The sequence below is a fragment of the Cylas formicarius genome, unplaced genomic scaffold, assembly GCF_029955315.1.
Source record: "Cylas formicarius isolate icCylForm1 unplaced genomic scaffold, icCylForm1.1 PGA_scaffold_1__22_contigs__length_36826433, whole genome shotgun sequence".
In the NCBI taxonomy this organism is placed as follows: Eukaryota; Metazoa; Arthropoda; class Insecta; order Coleoptera; family Brentidae; genus Cylas; species Cylas formicarius.
The window spans coordinates 21,076,138-21,092,202 of NW_026844264.1; the positions used below are offsets into that span (position 1 = coordinate 21,076,138).

Sequence of the window (16,065 nt, forward strand, 5' to 3'; positions counted from 1 at the left end):
GTGAAAAAATTAATAGAAATATGGTGAAAATAGAAAGAAAAGGAACAATAACATATACACGACCTACAGAAATTTAATTAATTGTGTGACACCTGAGTATTAATGATATTCAATAAATTTAAACCTTTTTAATATTTTTAAACTTTTATTTTGAAATTTATTAGAAAAACTGTTTAAAATTTTTGGAACCATTTATATTTATGCCTCCGAGTATAACTTTGTGATTGCAGATGTTCTGAGTATTCAAATAACAATTTGGAGCAAAAACTTTTATTTCAATATTAATATTATTGTTAAGTTTTATATATAACTTATAATCCGATTTATTAAAGCATACAACTAATTTAAGCTTTCCCTTTCTGTTTATTAAGAAACACATAAAATTATCTATTTTACATTAAGAATCAGAACGGTCAAATCCGATCCAAGTATTTATATTTATTAAACCTCTGTGAGCTTTAATCAAGTAAAAGTAAACCCGTGTCAACTACGAACGAATCAAACATCAACGAATTACAGCAAATATTTATTACCATGCGATCCATTCTCATCAAATCTTTATCCGATAATTGCAAGTCATTGATAAATTCCCAAAGTTGTTGCAACGAGTTCTTCAAGTGCGCAATATCGGCATTTTTGGACGCCATCAAAGCATCGATAATCGACTTTATGGGAACAACTCTTCCAGTACACTAAAAAATTGAAACAATAAATACTTGTGCAAATGTAGCCAAAGCACAATATTTTACTTTTTCAATATCTTTGGCTATTAATTCTATTATGTGTTTTCTTCTATCTTCGACTACGTAACACCAGTTGCGCAGATCGAGGGAAGACGGGTACGTTTTAAGTCGTGATTCTGACCTCCTTCTTTCAGGTTTAATATCACCTCGGTCTTGGAAGAGTCTAGGACCTTTGTGGACGTAGCTCATTCTAAAATGGCCCAGTTACTTAATATATTCCTAATTTTTAATTCCTTCTGGATTTACTAATGCTACATTTAGTACTATTGACATTTAAATAAAACGAAATTTTGATTAAAAGTGGACTGTCACACCCGTTTGACATTTAGTGATAAGTACTATAAATAAATTCAGTGTTTTTAACAGTAGTGCACAATTTCTATAAATTCCTTTGCTCACCATTTCTATGGGCGTCCCCATAGGCAATCTAATTTAAATATATTTGCTTAAAATATGTTTAAAAACTAACCATTATAGAGATAAGGTTTGAATTAATTTAATTCACTACAATACAACAAACAAATTGAAAGACTGATATTGAAAACGGCATACTAGCAGATAAAACAGATATACTCTATTACAGGGGGTGTGGTACAAAATTCTTTCCTATTGTCTGTTTGCATTTCATTTATTTTCTAAATAACCACGCTACTTCAGCAATTTGAAAATAACATAGTATTTACATAGAAACACAAATATAGAGGCTATATCGCAAAATGACGTTTTAGTGGATGCGTTCCGTGTTTTAACAAACCGAAACAGATAACAAATATATTTTTCAGTCGTTAGGAAAAAATTGTGTACAACGTGGACGCGAACAAATTTCGCGCCTTCGACTGATATTTTCAATTTCATGCACGAAATTGCGTTTCGCGCCCTAGTTGTATATACTTCAACTACAAAGTTGGCACTCGGTTGTCTCAGACGTAGAATCCTGGACTCTATTATGCCAGATGATGATCATCTGCCCGTCCCTCTGTCATTGTCTGACTAGCTGCGCTCCATCTTTTTTATATACAGTAGATATACACTGCATTTAAAAATAAAATTCGATTATGTGAGGTTTGTCGTAGATCGTAGGCGGTGCTAACGTACTGTACAATTAATTCGTCTTAGTAGCAATTCTATGAAAGAGAAAAAAGACTTATTCAAACAGTTTAAAAATCACTTTCTTATTAGTATGTCAGTCGACCCTTCGCGTTAAGTAGTTATTATTTTATTGTTTTTAAAACATGTGTCAATTTTGACATTTTTTTCGACACTGCTGAAAGGCAAAGTTTATATAATATATTAACAGAATAAAACAGTAATATCATCAGAGCTATGGCTCCTATAATTGTATGCTTTTTCTTGGAAACTATGAACATCTTGATAAATCGAAAAAAATAACAATAACATCTTTACGTAATATATTGATACAAATAAAGCAGCATTTGTCACTGCACTTTTACAAAATCTTTTAATAAAATATCAGGAAGATGTGTCTTTATTCTTTAGAAACCTCAAAGATATTTTAAATGGACATTCATAAAAAAAATGATAATTAAAATTAGAAAATTACTATAAAACACCATTCCAATCTAAGACTTGATCATCTATGTAAGTAAACTGCAAGATTTCCGTTTCGGTAAGTTTTTTTGTTGAAATATTTGGTTCATGTAGCGAATTGAAGTATTTTTTCTACTCCCTACCAGAGAATTAATACTCCTCTATGCTCCCTTTGTCCCTTTGGTAGGCACGATGCAATTTACACATGTATTTCTTCATTCGCATTTTAAGTAGATAAAAATTGCTGTTATAAATGCATGTATTTTTGAGTAACATTTTTTTAAGGTAAGCACGATGCAATTTTTTGGGGAAAAATGGGCTTTATTATTTGGGTGCAATTTTGTATGTTATCAAATTTATTGCATACTAAAAATTCTTTAATTTCTTCATTTGCCACATGAATCAATACGACCGATGATTATAAACTGGTCGTATTCTTCTGACAGCCTTGCCCAATAGGAATAAAAACAATGCGTCAATCGTCTTAAATTGGCGAAAAAATCGTCAATGTTACTACCCCCTTTTTGCTGGCATATACTTGGTCATAACAAATTGAACGATTTTCTCCTTCTCTATTTATTTAATTTTTACCGTTTTATTAACTGTGGTTTTTGCGGCTTGTCAACCAATATAATATAGTTTTCTATGCAGCTTGTTCTATGGATTTTGTGTTGGAGCGATTATTTTTCTATAAGAAAATCCAAGAACTTATTTGTTAGTTGCTAGTACGATATTTCTATATAATTTTATTTAATGAACTAAGGCAGACATGTACTCTCTATATTATTGGTATCTCAAAATATAGTGATAAAGTTAAGGCGTCCCAGAATGGATAACCTGAGAAGTGTTTTAGAATACATTCGTAGCTTCTTTGGAGCTCCAGTTCTAGAAACATCCCGCAAGCGACGGTAATTCTACAACATATAAGTGTTTAGTGAGCTATTTTTCTTTTTTGCAGCGGGTCTGAAATTGATAGTTGCATTAGTCCCAAATACAAGCGATCTATGACTTCGTCCGTGGACCCATTCCGTCGAGGAATACATGGTAATTGAAATAAAAAGAAAACTTTATTTTCCTCTTCCACCTGTAAAATTTTTGTTATGAAGAATAAGCAATTCCTTTACATTTTCAATCATTAACAGAATATTAGTTCAGCAACTGACATATTTCAATATCTTTGACATTGCATTGTTTTGTTGGTGCTTCAAATATATTTAAATTTGACTTATTATGAAGTAATGGCTCTGTTATGGATAGAACAAAAATGCCTCTCAGTTTGACTAGAAATCATAGTATGTTTATTTGTATTATGGTTCTTATTCCTAAAATATATTTTTCTGGACAGCAACATCAGATGAATGGTTTGGGAAGGTAGACTCGCTTTTTAAAAAATCTCTATTACCAAAACCTGTGAGGAAACCTTTGAAAATTGTTGACACTATCACTTTGAATGATGATGAAGATGATGTTGTACTTATTAAATCTCCAAACGAACGTACTTTGCCTGGACGTCCCAGAATAAATCATACTTCAACACCAGCTGAAAATAGAAAAAAACATTTTGTTAATGGTAATGGAGTTGCAAATGGTGTAGAAGAGGATGTCACTTTCGTGAAAGAGATCAAGTCTCCAAAAGAAAAGAAAGAAGAAGCAAAGTTGGCTGGTTTTAATTATATTAAACCCTACACAGGGAAATATTGCAACAAACTGTTTGATATAGGTAAGTTATAAATAAATAACCATAGAAAAATAATACAGTAATATTTATATAGGAGTTGCTGACCATAATGGAGTTAAGTTAAAGACTGATAAAAAAAGTGCATGTAATAACAATAGGAGCAAAGTAAGGTGCCCAGATACTAATTCCTTGCTGGACGAGTCATATCGAATAGATGACAAAATGCAGTATAAGAAATTGCTTGCAGCAGCCTCCAGTAATTCAGTTGATTCTATTTATTATACACCAGTGGGCAAGCTATTTGAATATGATATGGCTAGTAAGGACAGAAAAGGATCTGGAAAATCTCCTTTATTTGATAGTCGAACCAAGTCCAAAGAAACAACAAAAGATTGTATTATAAAAGTGTTAGATAATCATAGCAGTGAACATATTTCCATAAAGGACTCTGACTCTGATGATGTCATATTTGTCTCTCCACCATCTCCGAAGCCAGATATTATAGTGGACCCAGTGAATAGTTTTAAAAAAATAGTTGACAGTTCCATGTTTTCAAAAAGGGATTGGTTAGATGGAGTGTAAGTTTTTGTTATAATTTTTATGAATTTGTAGCAATTCGAACTAAACACTCTTTTGTTGAGTAAGATTGAGATATACAGCTCACTTAGTAATTTCTCAGGTACCACCTAGGGTTTTACTTTTTCAAAAATTGACTTTATTATGATGGAAAAAATCTTTCTATTCGCCTAAAATTTGATTGTCTTTAAGGAACTCTTACTATAAGGATTTTTTCAGGAATTAGAATAATAATGTTATGCAACCACCAAAACTAACCAAAACTGATTTACCTATCCCATTTAGAAACATGGTTTCTGGTGGTAATTGGGTGATTATTGACTTTTCTTGTTATGTTTTTGCAAAAAATTGCAAACAAAACCAAAATTACTTAATGATTTTCAAATAATGAAGAAGAAAATTTTACAAGTGTCACCCACCTAATAACTTGCGGTGTTATTATTTTTTTGAAATTTCCAATTTGTTGGCTCTTACAGAGCTTAACTATAACTGAAGATCATTCTAAGACTACAAGAACTTCTATTTGACTATATTTTACCTATTCCACTGTAACAAAAACATCCCTGATGTAAATAGAAGAAGCAAAAGGAAACAGCAGAGATAAAACTTTAATAGGAAACCCGGGATTAGGGACAGTTTTTTAATAAATGCAAAAATGAAAAATTCCTCTGACCACCCTGTCTTTACCATTTTCTAGAGTAGCAATGTTTAACTTACAGAAATCAGACTCTTAATACAAAACGACTTGCTTAAACATGATTTGCTTCATTTAACTTGCAGTGCAATTTTTCTGATCATTGAACTGTAAATCTGAATGTTTCAGTTAGTTACTTCTAAACTGTACGTGTTGTCCAAGTGTATTCTTACATGTTATATATTCTTTATAGCATTGAACGACACAAGCACAATGTGAAAGAACGGGAACGCGAGATTAATACCTTACGGGAAAGTTCACACAAACACCGACAGATCAATAAAGATATTAACCAGGAGTTGCTGAAGAATCAGATAGAGCGATGCTTACACATTAAGGATATTGTCCTACCTGTGGTAGAAAGAGAGGAAGAGACAGTCTTTCCTGAACTGAATGAGGAACAAATGTGTTTAGTAACAAAAGCGTTCAAAGGTGACCCCAATGAAGTTCTGATTCATAAATTCAATCTAACCATTACCAGGAGAGATCTGATGACATTGCACAGTTTGAATTGGCTCAATGATGAAGTCATTAACTTTTATATGAATCTAATTATTCAACGCGGGTTGGATCCAAAATGGCCGAGAGCTTATGCCTTTAACACATTTTTCTTTCCTAAACTCATGAGAGACGGACCACAGTCCCTTAGAAGATGGACAAAAAAGGTCGACCTATTTTCATACGATTTGGTGTGTTTTCCCATTCATCTTGGAATGCATTGGTGTATGGCAATTGTTGACTTCAGGAGCAGGACAATAAGGTAATTTTTGTTTTAGGAATTGCATTCTTTTTTAATATTTCCACTAATTGTACCTTCAATGCAAAACATCACTATATCTTAAGGAATAAGGAATACATTTTTATTTAAACAAATGATTTAATTTACAAATTATTTGATAAGCAGGTATCCTACAGGGAACTTTGGCAATCTGTTATGGAAAACTATACCTAGCATTGTTCAAGTACTTTCGAAAATTTTAGACCTAATTTATGTAAAATTTCCTGTAAATTATGCGGATTTGGAGCTATTTAATATTATCTGTCAAAAATCAACTTTTTACACCGAACAATGTTTTTTACTAAGTTCAGTTTTCCCAGAACCAATTGCCGAAGTTAGACATGTAAATGAATCTTTGCTTTCCAATTAAAGATAAAAAATTTTACAACTTAGAAATTACTAAATGGAGGTAAACCCCATTGGCTTGTACGCACCTGCGTGCTTTTTTAAAGCATTCAAATTACAACCCAAGATCAAGGGCATCCAATAGTCAAAGTTATATTTTCAATGGGAAATTTTTAATTTTAATTATTTCCTCCTCGCTTTTTATGAGTGAAGATGTAAGCCGAAATTTTAATTAATTAAACGCCAAATATTGAAATAAAATACAATACAAACTCAAAATGTCTTTGCAAAAGAATTAAACAATTTAAAGTATAATGGTAAACAGTTATTCTCTGCTCAATCTGTCAAAATCTGTTAAAAATTAAAAACATATTCAAAAATCGTAAAAAAATATACACAGAGTATGTGGTTCTATTTTTAAAATTTATTCAAAAGTGGTTCTGTCTGTATTGAAGTACAGTACATACAAACAACATAAGTAATATAACACCTATAAGTCAAACATGAAGTATGTGAAAATAGTATATTATGCAACAAGTGCGGTAAAAAGTTTACCGAACGTGTTGCGTACTATACTTTTTCTACAACCGTTAGTTTTTGAGTACATTTTCGTAAAACACGAATACATTCACTGACATGACCGTCAGAATTGAAAATCTTCAAATTTCAAAGCGTGGGAAATATCTCCGAAAACATTTGCTCCCAAATCCATGCGGTAAAATCCCGGAAATGTCCGAAGTGACTCGAATTCATGGGAAACGAAACTGACTTGGTAAAGTGGCGCTTCCCGCACTCTAGATCGGTGGGTAATTAGGTATTTTACAGCCGGGAATAGAAAAGTATTCTTTTCTGCAATTGTTCATAAATTTTTTCAGATAATAGTTTCTTCTAGAGTTTAGCGTGCCAAATGCAGGCTGTAATTTATTGAACATAAACCTTATAAAACCAAAACTGTTAGTTTTCCATGTTTTGATACAGACCAAACATATTTAAACTTCTCATTTGACATTTTTGTAGCTACTACGACAGTATGGGAAGTTCTAATGACAGATGCCTTCAGGCTCTTAGAAATTATTTGGAAGCCGAACATTTAGATAAGAAGAAATGCGAGTTTGACACCACCAACTTCACTTTGATTAATCGGGAGGATATTCCCCAGCAGATGAATGGTAGCGACTGCGGTATGTTCTCCTGCACGTTTGCCGAATTCATTACGAGGAACGCTAAAATTACGTTTTCGCAAGAGGATATGCCATACTTAAGAAAAAAAATGGTTGTGGAAATTCTGTCGGGTGAATTATTGATTAAGTGATGCAACCGCGAAGAATGTTTGTAAAACAAATGAGTTGGTAATCTTGCCAATTTGGACAAGCAATGTTTATTAAAGTATTATTATCCTGGGTCTGTCTAATGCCTATGAATTTGTTCTATAGCATTTTGGTACCTAGTGTAATAAAACGATATTTAATGCGCGGATTATATCCAATAAGTTGAAAATTCTTTGTGTTTAATTGTAATTCAATTTTTAGGCGATTTAAGATTTTTGTATAGTAATAAATTGTTTTAAGTTTTTTCTATTTTTTTATGTTACTGGATTAATTTAAAATTTTGTAATAATTTGATATGTGCGTTTTGAATGTTAAATTCCTAAATATAAATTAAAGAAAAGGTGAGATAATAAATATTATTTGTCAAAAAAAAAGTTCAAAGTAGGGGCCATAGATTATTTTTTTAAATTTTGACGTTTTTTGTTATTTGCTAGTAGGGGTAATATCTGATTCTAGGCAGATTGCCAGTTTTATATAAACGGCAGTGACGCAAAAATGGCGGCGGCGCTTAAGTTCCAGCTGACAGCGGTGTTGCCAATACTTGCAAAGGTATTAAATATAAGAAGTTCTGGTTCAGAACTGCTAACCAAAAAATAAACCAACTAAAAAAGATCTTTGGATGTGTATTTGAGTTCCTACTGGGAGATTAGTACCAAAATTTTATAACTATAATTTTTTCTTTATAACAGTATATTATGCAACAAGTGCGGTAAACAGCATTTGACTCACAAGTTTATTTGACACTACCGGAGCGCAGTGTTTAATAAACGAGAGACTTTTTCTACGACCCTTAGTTTTTGGGTACATTTTTTTAAAACAACATGAATACATTCACTGACATGGCGGTCAGAATTGTCAAATTTAAGGCGAAATTATCCGAAATGTCCGAAGTAGCTCGGATCAGTGGGAAATAAAACTGACGTGATAAAGTGATGCTTCCCGCAGGCGAGATCGGTGGGTAATTAGGTATTTTGCAGACGGGAGTAGAAAAAATTATTTTACTGCACAACCTCTGGTTAAAATCTACCGATCGTTGCCAAAGTACCAAAAATGTCCGACACAGTCATTAAGAATAACTAAGCTGGCATCTTAGAGCGACACTTTCGCGGATAATTTGGTATTTTACAAAACGTAGAGGAAGATAGTACATTATACAACAAGTTTGATATACGTCATAAGTTTTGTTTATTGGTAGTACATTATACAACAAGTTTGATATACGTCATAAGTTTTGTTTATTGGTAGTAGCGGAGCGAGTGTTTAATGAACGTGTGACTTAAAGTTTACGAAACGTGTTGCATACTATACTTTTTCTATGACCATTTTAGGAATTTTAGGACACATCAAAATTCGAGCCGTGCGGTAATATCTCCGAAAAAATTCGATTGCCCTCAAGCCCGTGCGATAACATCCCGGAAATGTCCGAAGTGACTCGGATCCGTGGAAAAAAAAACCGTGGCAGTAAAATTAGTATATTATGCAACAAGTGTGGTAAACGGCATTTGAGTCATGAGTTCATTCGACACGAGCGGGGCGCAGCGGAAAAAGTGTTGCATACTATAGTTTTTTTTTGACCATCAGTTTTTCAGTACATTTTTGCAAAACAACACGAATACATTTACTGACATAACCGTCAGAATTGACAAACGTCAAAATTCAAGCCGTGCAGTAATATCTACGAAAATATCCCATTGCTCCCAAACCCGTGCCGTAAAATCCTGTCCAAAATGGCTCGAGTCCATGGAACTTACGTGGTAAAGTGACTTTCCGCAAGCTAGATCGGTGTATAATTAGTTGTTTTATACAAGCGAAAAAAAACATTCGGCAGGTAGGTCGGTGTATAAATAGGTATCTTTTCTATTCCCTTCTGTAACATACTTAATTATACACCGATCTAGCGTGCGGAAAGCGTCCCACGGAGCCACTTTGGACATTTCCGCGATATTACCGCACGAGTTTGAGAGCAATCGGATTTTTCCGGAGAATTTACCGCACGCTTAAATTTTGACGTTTGTCAATTCTGACGGTCGTGTCAGTAAACTTATTCGTTTTGTTTTGCACAAATGTTCCCAAAAACTAAACTTTAACAACACAACATGCAACACTTGTTGCATAACATACTATTACAGAATGGAGAAGAAAAATGTTTTTCTAACCAACTGCACTACGGGTTCACAGTTGGCTGCCATTAAGACAGAGTCGTATTTAGATAGTAAAATTAAACATATAACGAAATGATTTTGTGGTTTGTTTATTAGGCAAGGTTGACAAACTAAAATTAAGCACAAAATAATTTTTGATTAATGTATAAATATTTTTCGGTTTAAATTTAAATTAAGATTAGAAAACAAATCACGGAACAAACCATATAATAAACAGGATAGTGGATAGATAATGAACGTGTTTTTATTTTTTTTTTAGTTTGGGTACTCGAAAGTTCGAAAGCACTTCCGAAATTATTTTTTAGCATTCTGCGATCACGGTGTGCTTTCTTCAGTCCCTGACATACTGAATTATAATTTCTCTCCACACTCCATTTGCCAATAAAATCAGAAAATAAACAAAGTGTTTCACGACAGTGTGAATCATTGTAATTGTTGCAAGACAGCAAAATCACCAGAAACTACTATAAAACTTATACCTAAATAAAATCAAAGTAGATATATAACACTTTTACTGTTAACTTACCCACTGTTCGGTTCATTTACAAATTCATTACATAATAATAATTTTATGCAGGCTCAGACAGTTATTTTCAATATATTCAAATTGGTGCGTTAGTGTTAATTCCTACTTCTATTAACATTTTTGTGTGTGAACCTGTAATCCGCGCAAATAGAAGTATATTTCTTTTCATAAATCGCTAAATGGTATTCATATTAGTGGTAATTTTTCCATTACTGAGCTGCAGGAAAAACAACATTACCAGTACGTCCCTGTTTGGAAATCGAATTCAGGTTTTGATGAAGAAAATTCGAAAATTTCAATTCCGATATTTGACAATTTCTCTGCCAATAACGTGTCTGTGATAAATACAGTTCGGATATCAACGACGCATGCCCAGTGCAGAGCGAGTGCAAAGTTAGACGAGACGGGAAAAAATCGGCTCAAAAACAGGTGTTTTTCCCAAGGAAATAAGTATAATGAGTGGTAACAAGAGGGGACGAAACAGTTTTAGGTTCCCACGGCTAGCGGCATTCGAGTTTGTTCCATGCTGGTAGTGAGTTGTGTTTGACAACAAATAGCGATCGTTAAAAGTGTTTTTTAATGTCGGGGTATTGGAGATGTTTTAGAATCATCTTATCTTTGCAGGATAAGTATGGTTGATGTGTTTTTAATTTGTTAGCGATCGTTTTAATAAATTAAAATGCCTCATCAGTATGGCTTGCCGGGTATTGCCCATGCTCAGTCACCACCAACACCACCCCCTCAACATGGGGCCATGTACCCTCGATTCGCGAGTGCCGTCGTTCCTGGAGGTTATAGAGGCGAAGATCGGAAGCTAACCAGGGAAGCCATGGAGAAATATTTGAGAGAGAGATCAGACATGGTCATTGTAATTTTACATGCAAAAGTTGCTCAAAAATCTTATGGTAATGAGAAAAGGTTTTTTTGTCCACCGCCATGTATATATTTGTTTGGTGATGGTTGGAGACTGCGTCAAGAACAAATGCTTCGAGAAGGAGAGTCTGAACAAGCTGCACAATTGTGTGCTTTTATTGGTATTGGAAATTCTGATCAAGACATGCAACAGCTCGATTTAAATAATGGAAAGCAGTATTGTGCGGCCAAAACATTATACATTTCTGATTCTGATAAGAGAAAACACTTCATGTTGTCAGTGAAAATGTTCTACGGTTCAGGTCATGATATAGGTGTTTTTCACAGTAAGAGAATAAAAGTGATATCAAAACCTTCAAAGAAGAAGCAGAGTTTAAAAAATGCGGATTTGTGTATTGCTAGTGGTACAAAAGTGGCACTGTTTAACAGGTTACGTTCACAAACTGTCTCTACAAGATACTTGCATGTGGAAAATGGACATTTTCATGCTAGCTCAACACAGTGGGGTGCTTTTACTATTCATTTATTGGATGATAATGAATCAGAGAGTGAAGAATTCCAAGTAAGGGATGGTTACATTCATTATGGTTCAACTGTTAAGCTGGTGTGTTCCGTTACTGGAATGGCACTACCTCGATTGATTATAAGAAAGGTATTACTTTTTGTTATTTATATTATATTATGTTTTATATTTTCAAAGACTAGACACTCTGCATATAATTCTGTGAAAACCATCACATAACTTTTTTGATGTATGTAGATTTACAAAAGTGTAAATGTAAACCAATTGAAACATACTAAAAGTATTTGGTTACTAGTCAAGTTTTCAATGGGAAAAACAAAAACTAAAAATGAAAAATTTGTTTGAACTGAAATTCTATGTTTGGAATTTAATTAATTTTATAATATTGATTTATTTCTTTTTCAAGAATATGTCATGTTTTATAATATTGATTTTGTTTTCATCAGCTGTGTGTTGCATGTATTTATTGTTTCCATGGCTTTCAGATATTTTAAACTAAAAGCTTGACTAAGAACATATAAACATGTAACTATGTGCGCGTAAGACTTTTCAGACTGTTGTATTTTTTTTAATAGCTTAGCTTTGTTCAAAAGCAAAATAGAGGATAGTGCAACAATCCAGTCTAATGAAATTCATTAAATTGGTTTAACATTTTTTTCTCAAACATGATGGGAGAAAGGTGAAAAATCAAATTACAAAAAAGTCAGAATTTGTTTTGCTAGTTCACCTTCAGTTTTTGTTAGTGTTAAATAATTTCCACTTTCCTAAGACGCCTGATTTAAACTTAGGGATTATAAAATATGTTTTAATACACTTGGACCTGAAAAATAACATTTAGCCAAATACTTTGTTATAGCTGTTCAATAAACAATTAATTATTGAGGTTGTAGAGAACTGTTAAGGTCAAAATGAGTGTTTATTCAGAAAAATTTCATAGCAAAAAAATAAAGAAAAATTTTATACACTGTTTTGTTTTAAACAAAAAATCAACACAGCATTTATAGTGCAGCACTGTTTTCTTTCCCAGGTTGATAAACAGCAAGCTCTCTTGGAAGCTGATGATCCAGTTTCTCAACTTCATAAATGTGCCTTTTACATGAAAGATACCGAGCGCATGTATCTTTGTTTATCTCAGGAAAGAATAATACAGTTTCAAGCGACGCCGTGCCCCAAAGAATCAAACAAAGAAATGATCAACGACGGCGCCTGCTGGACCATTATTTCAACTGATAAGGCCGAATATCAATTTTACGAAGGAATGGGGCCCGTCCGGTAAAAAATAAATCATATGGAATTTAATAGCGCTCAATTGACAGAACCAAATTGTTTTCTCTAGATCTCCGGTGACTCCTGTACCTATTGTTCATAGTCTTCATTTAAATGGTGGAGGGGATGTAGCCATGTTAGAATTAACAGGCGACAACTTTTCCCCATCCTTGCAAGTCTGGTTTGGTGATGTTGAAGCAGAGACTATGTATCGGTGTCAGGAGAGTATGCTCTGTGTGGTTCCTGATATTTCTCAGTTTCGGGGAGAATGGTTATGGGTGAGTTCTTATATGACAGAGACTAGAGAGATTTTATTTTTGGATAAATGAGTTTGCATAAAACATTTCATTGTATTGATCTTCCACCACGGGTTTCAGTTTCTGGTTAACTAGGATTTAACCTGAGTTTTAAGTTAATATTATGAGGGTGAACAATTGACTCACAGGGGAGATTGGACAAATGTGCGCGTTATTAGCCTTGCAGTTAAGTTTCCTCCCATTATTAACTTGTCTAAAAAAATCGGGTAGTGATAATTACTCTTAAACTGGTAAACATCTTAACATCTTAAAATTATTAGGCAACAACTGTCATAAACAACATAAGTGTAGTTATGAGCGGAGCAAGTGTTTAATAAGCAAGTGACTAAATAACTTTATCCACATTTATCCATTTAGGTAAATTTTTGTAGAACAGTAAAAAAGCACTCACTGAGTGACCTCTTACATAACTATCAAAAGTGGCGCGTCAAAATATGATCAGTATTTTAAATCTACCGAAAACATTTGATCGCCCGTGACTAGAGTAACTTTGCGCACGCTTGATCTATGCATTATTTCGACTTTTTGAAATGTACAAACGGTGAATTTACAATCCCACCAATTTTGTTTTAAGGTTAGACAACCAACACAGGTACCTGTGTCCTTGGTTAGAAACGATGGTATTATATATGCCACTGGACTGACATTCACATACACTCCGGAACCGGGCCCTAGGCCCCATTGTAGCCCGGCAGACGAAATTATGAGGCAGAACCAGAGGAGCGCCACCATATCGCAAAGTTCGAACCAGAACGCTATTGCGGAAAACGCGTGGAATATGCATTGACTAAAGGCGAAGTAGGATTCAATTTTTTTATACCTCAGATTACTAAAGTTACAACCATCTTTTGGTACTAACATTCAGTGCAATTATGTTTGATCGGTCTCGTTTTTGCCAAGATTTTTTTGCCAAAGGCGACGTCTCGGTATACAGGGTTTTTATTTCATTAAATAAAGCTTCTCAGCAATCTGAAAAAGACAACAGGGCATTCCAATTTAGAAAAATTAATTTCTTTAATAGCCTTTAATTACCTGGATTAACATTTTTTGTAAAAACTTTTTGAGAACTCTATAATTGCTTCCTGGTTGAGGTGAATGATTGTTTTTATTTATTTATTTAATTTAGTTTAGAATTTCTCGTAATGATATTATTAAACTTGACATTTTGTTTTATTTATCCAAACTTTCCAAATATAATTACTGCTTTTTTATAAAAATATAAATTCCCTGTATTCCGTTTTTAATTATTTTTAAGCAAAGAAACAAAAAGCAGTTAAGAGAAAGGTAGTACAGTAGAATTATTAGTAAAAAGTACAAGGACGTCATCGCTTTCTGTACAGAAGATATTGTTTTTGTCTCTTAGATCTTGTTAAGTCCTTATATTTTCTACCAAAAGCAATGTGGAGCCAATCTTTTTCGCCCAGTAAGCGACGAAGTCAATGTAGTCTTTACTATTTCTACTTACGGCATTGATAGGGCATGACTCAACCTAGTTCTCTTTATAATTATTTTAGAAAAATTGTTTTACCATTGCCATAAAGTTCTTGCTTTTCTTTTTTTAGAAATAAGATCTCAGGTCTAATGGAAGTGATTAGAAGCATGCTTCTATCGACTTTATTTAACTCGTGATATATCTGTTTAGATTTAAACCGTAGAATTTCTTTTTAGTGTAAGTGATTTCACCTATGAGAAACAAACCAAAGTTTTATTATAATTGCTTTTTTAATTTGCGACCGGCAGTATTAATTACGAATTTGTTTGCTTGTTGTCGATCCCCAACAAAACTAAACCTGCGTATTTGATTTTCGAAACGTGTATGATATTCTTTTATTACTGAACCATTTCATTTTGAGTTGGGGGTTGGTAAGGTTTGTGAGTCATTGTATGTTATTCGTGCAAATTAAAAAATGCAAGAGAAAATATTTATTGCAATAATGATTATACCTTATATTTAAGGTAGGAAAGTTTAAAAATATGTAAACATACACTTCTAGAGTAGCAAATTATTTTGTGCCGTTATGCTACTGTGACATATACGGTGCATGGAATTGTCCTGAAATTTTTCAAATTGTAAAAAGTATAGTATTTTATATTAAAGATTTGAGTGTGATTTTTTTTATTTTCTTTGTGTAGAAGAATTTGCTGTATATAGTGCATATTTTTTGAAATATAGCTATTTATTTAGAACAGTACAATTTCTAGTGTAATTTATCCCATATTAGTAAATAATTTTTTATACCTAGGGACGATGACGTTATTTGCCATTTTCTTTCTAAATAGTGATTCCCAGGTTACACTAACTCGCATTATCTTTATATTACCCTATCTGGGGGCTATGTCAAACCTAAAATTATTTTCATTTTTAAATAGAATGTATATTAATGCAAGTCATGTGGATTACTTCTCTCTTGCAGATAATTTAAATTTTGACAGTGACAGTAACGAACATTCAGTTTTTTTCCTTACTCTATAATAAAGTTTGCTTTGTAGGTGCTAAGTTTACAACCACTTTGGTATAAACACGTTTCCATAATATTGCTTTGATTTAAAACTTTAATGCAAGTTGGTGAGGTTGGATCAGGAAACAGTTTTAGTAATTTTCTAATAAAATTAAATAGTATTAATAATAATAATAATAATCTTTATTGTCTAACAGATTAACATCCATTTAGAAGACAATTTCCTCTTGAGAACTATAATTATAACGT

General features: G+C 33.0%; 3 protein-coding genes across 3 annotated transcripts in view; 2 read left to right on the top strand and 1 right to left on the bottom strand.

The window, feature by feature from the left end:
- LOC132697113 (uncharacterized) overlaps positions 1 to 1,041 on the bottom strand; it is a 39,463-nt gene extending 38,422 nt beyond the window's left edge. The window contains exons 1-2 of the mRNA XM_060662405.1: positions 750 to 1,041; positions 534 to 692 (exon numbers count right to left, since the gene is read on the bottom strand). Coding sequence (XP_060518388.1) covers positions 534 to 692; positions 750 to 932 — 342 coding nt within the window. The 5' untranslated portion in view covers positions 933 to 1,041. The remainder of the gene's footprint in view (positions 1 to 533; positions 693 to 749) is intronic.
- Positions 1,042 to 2,951: 1,910 nt separating this feature from the next.
- On the top strand, positions 2,952 to 8,304 carry LOC132697273 (uncharacterized). Its single transcript, XM_060662630.1, has 6 exons — positions 2,952 to 3,199; positions 3,250 to 3,335; positions 3,637 to 4,011; positions 4,064 to 4,547; positions 5,433 to 5,999; positions 7,380 to 8,304. Exons 1-6 carry the CDS (start codon positions 3,120 to 3,122, stop codon positions 7,672 to 7,674), a joined length of 1,887 nt encoding a protein of 628 aa, XP_060518613.1. The 5' UTR covers positions 2,952 to 3,119; the 3' UTR covers positions 7,675 to 8,304.
- Positions 8,305 to 10,723: 2,419 nt separating this feature from the next.
- Positions 10,724 to 15,544, top strand: LOC132697209 (suppressor of hairless protein). The gene is made up of 4 exons (XM_060662517.1): positions 10,724 to 11,903; positions 12,802 to 13,046; positions 13,111 to 13,318; positions 13,932 to 15,544. Exons 1-4 carry the CDS (start codon positions 11,058 to 11,060, stop codon positions 14,142 to 14,144), a joined length of 1,512 nt encoding a protein of 503 aa, XP_060518500.1. The 5' UTR covers positions 10,724 to 11,057; the 3' UTR covers positions 14,145 to 15,544.
- Positions 15,545 to 16,065: the final 521 nt, after the last annotated feature.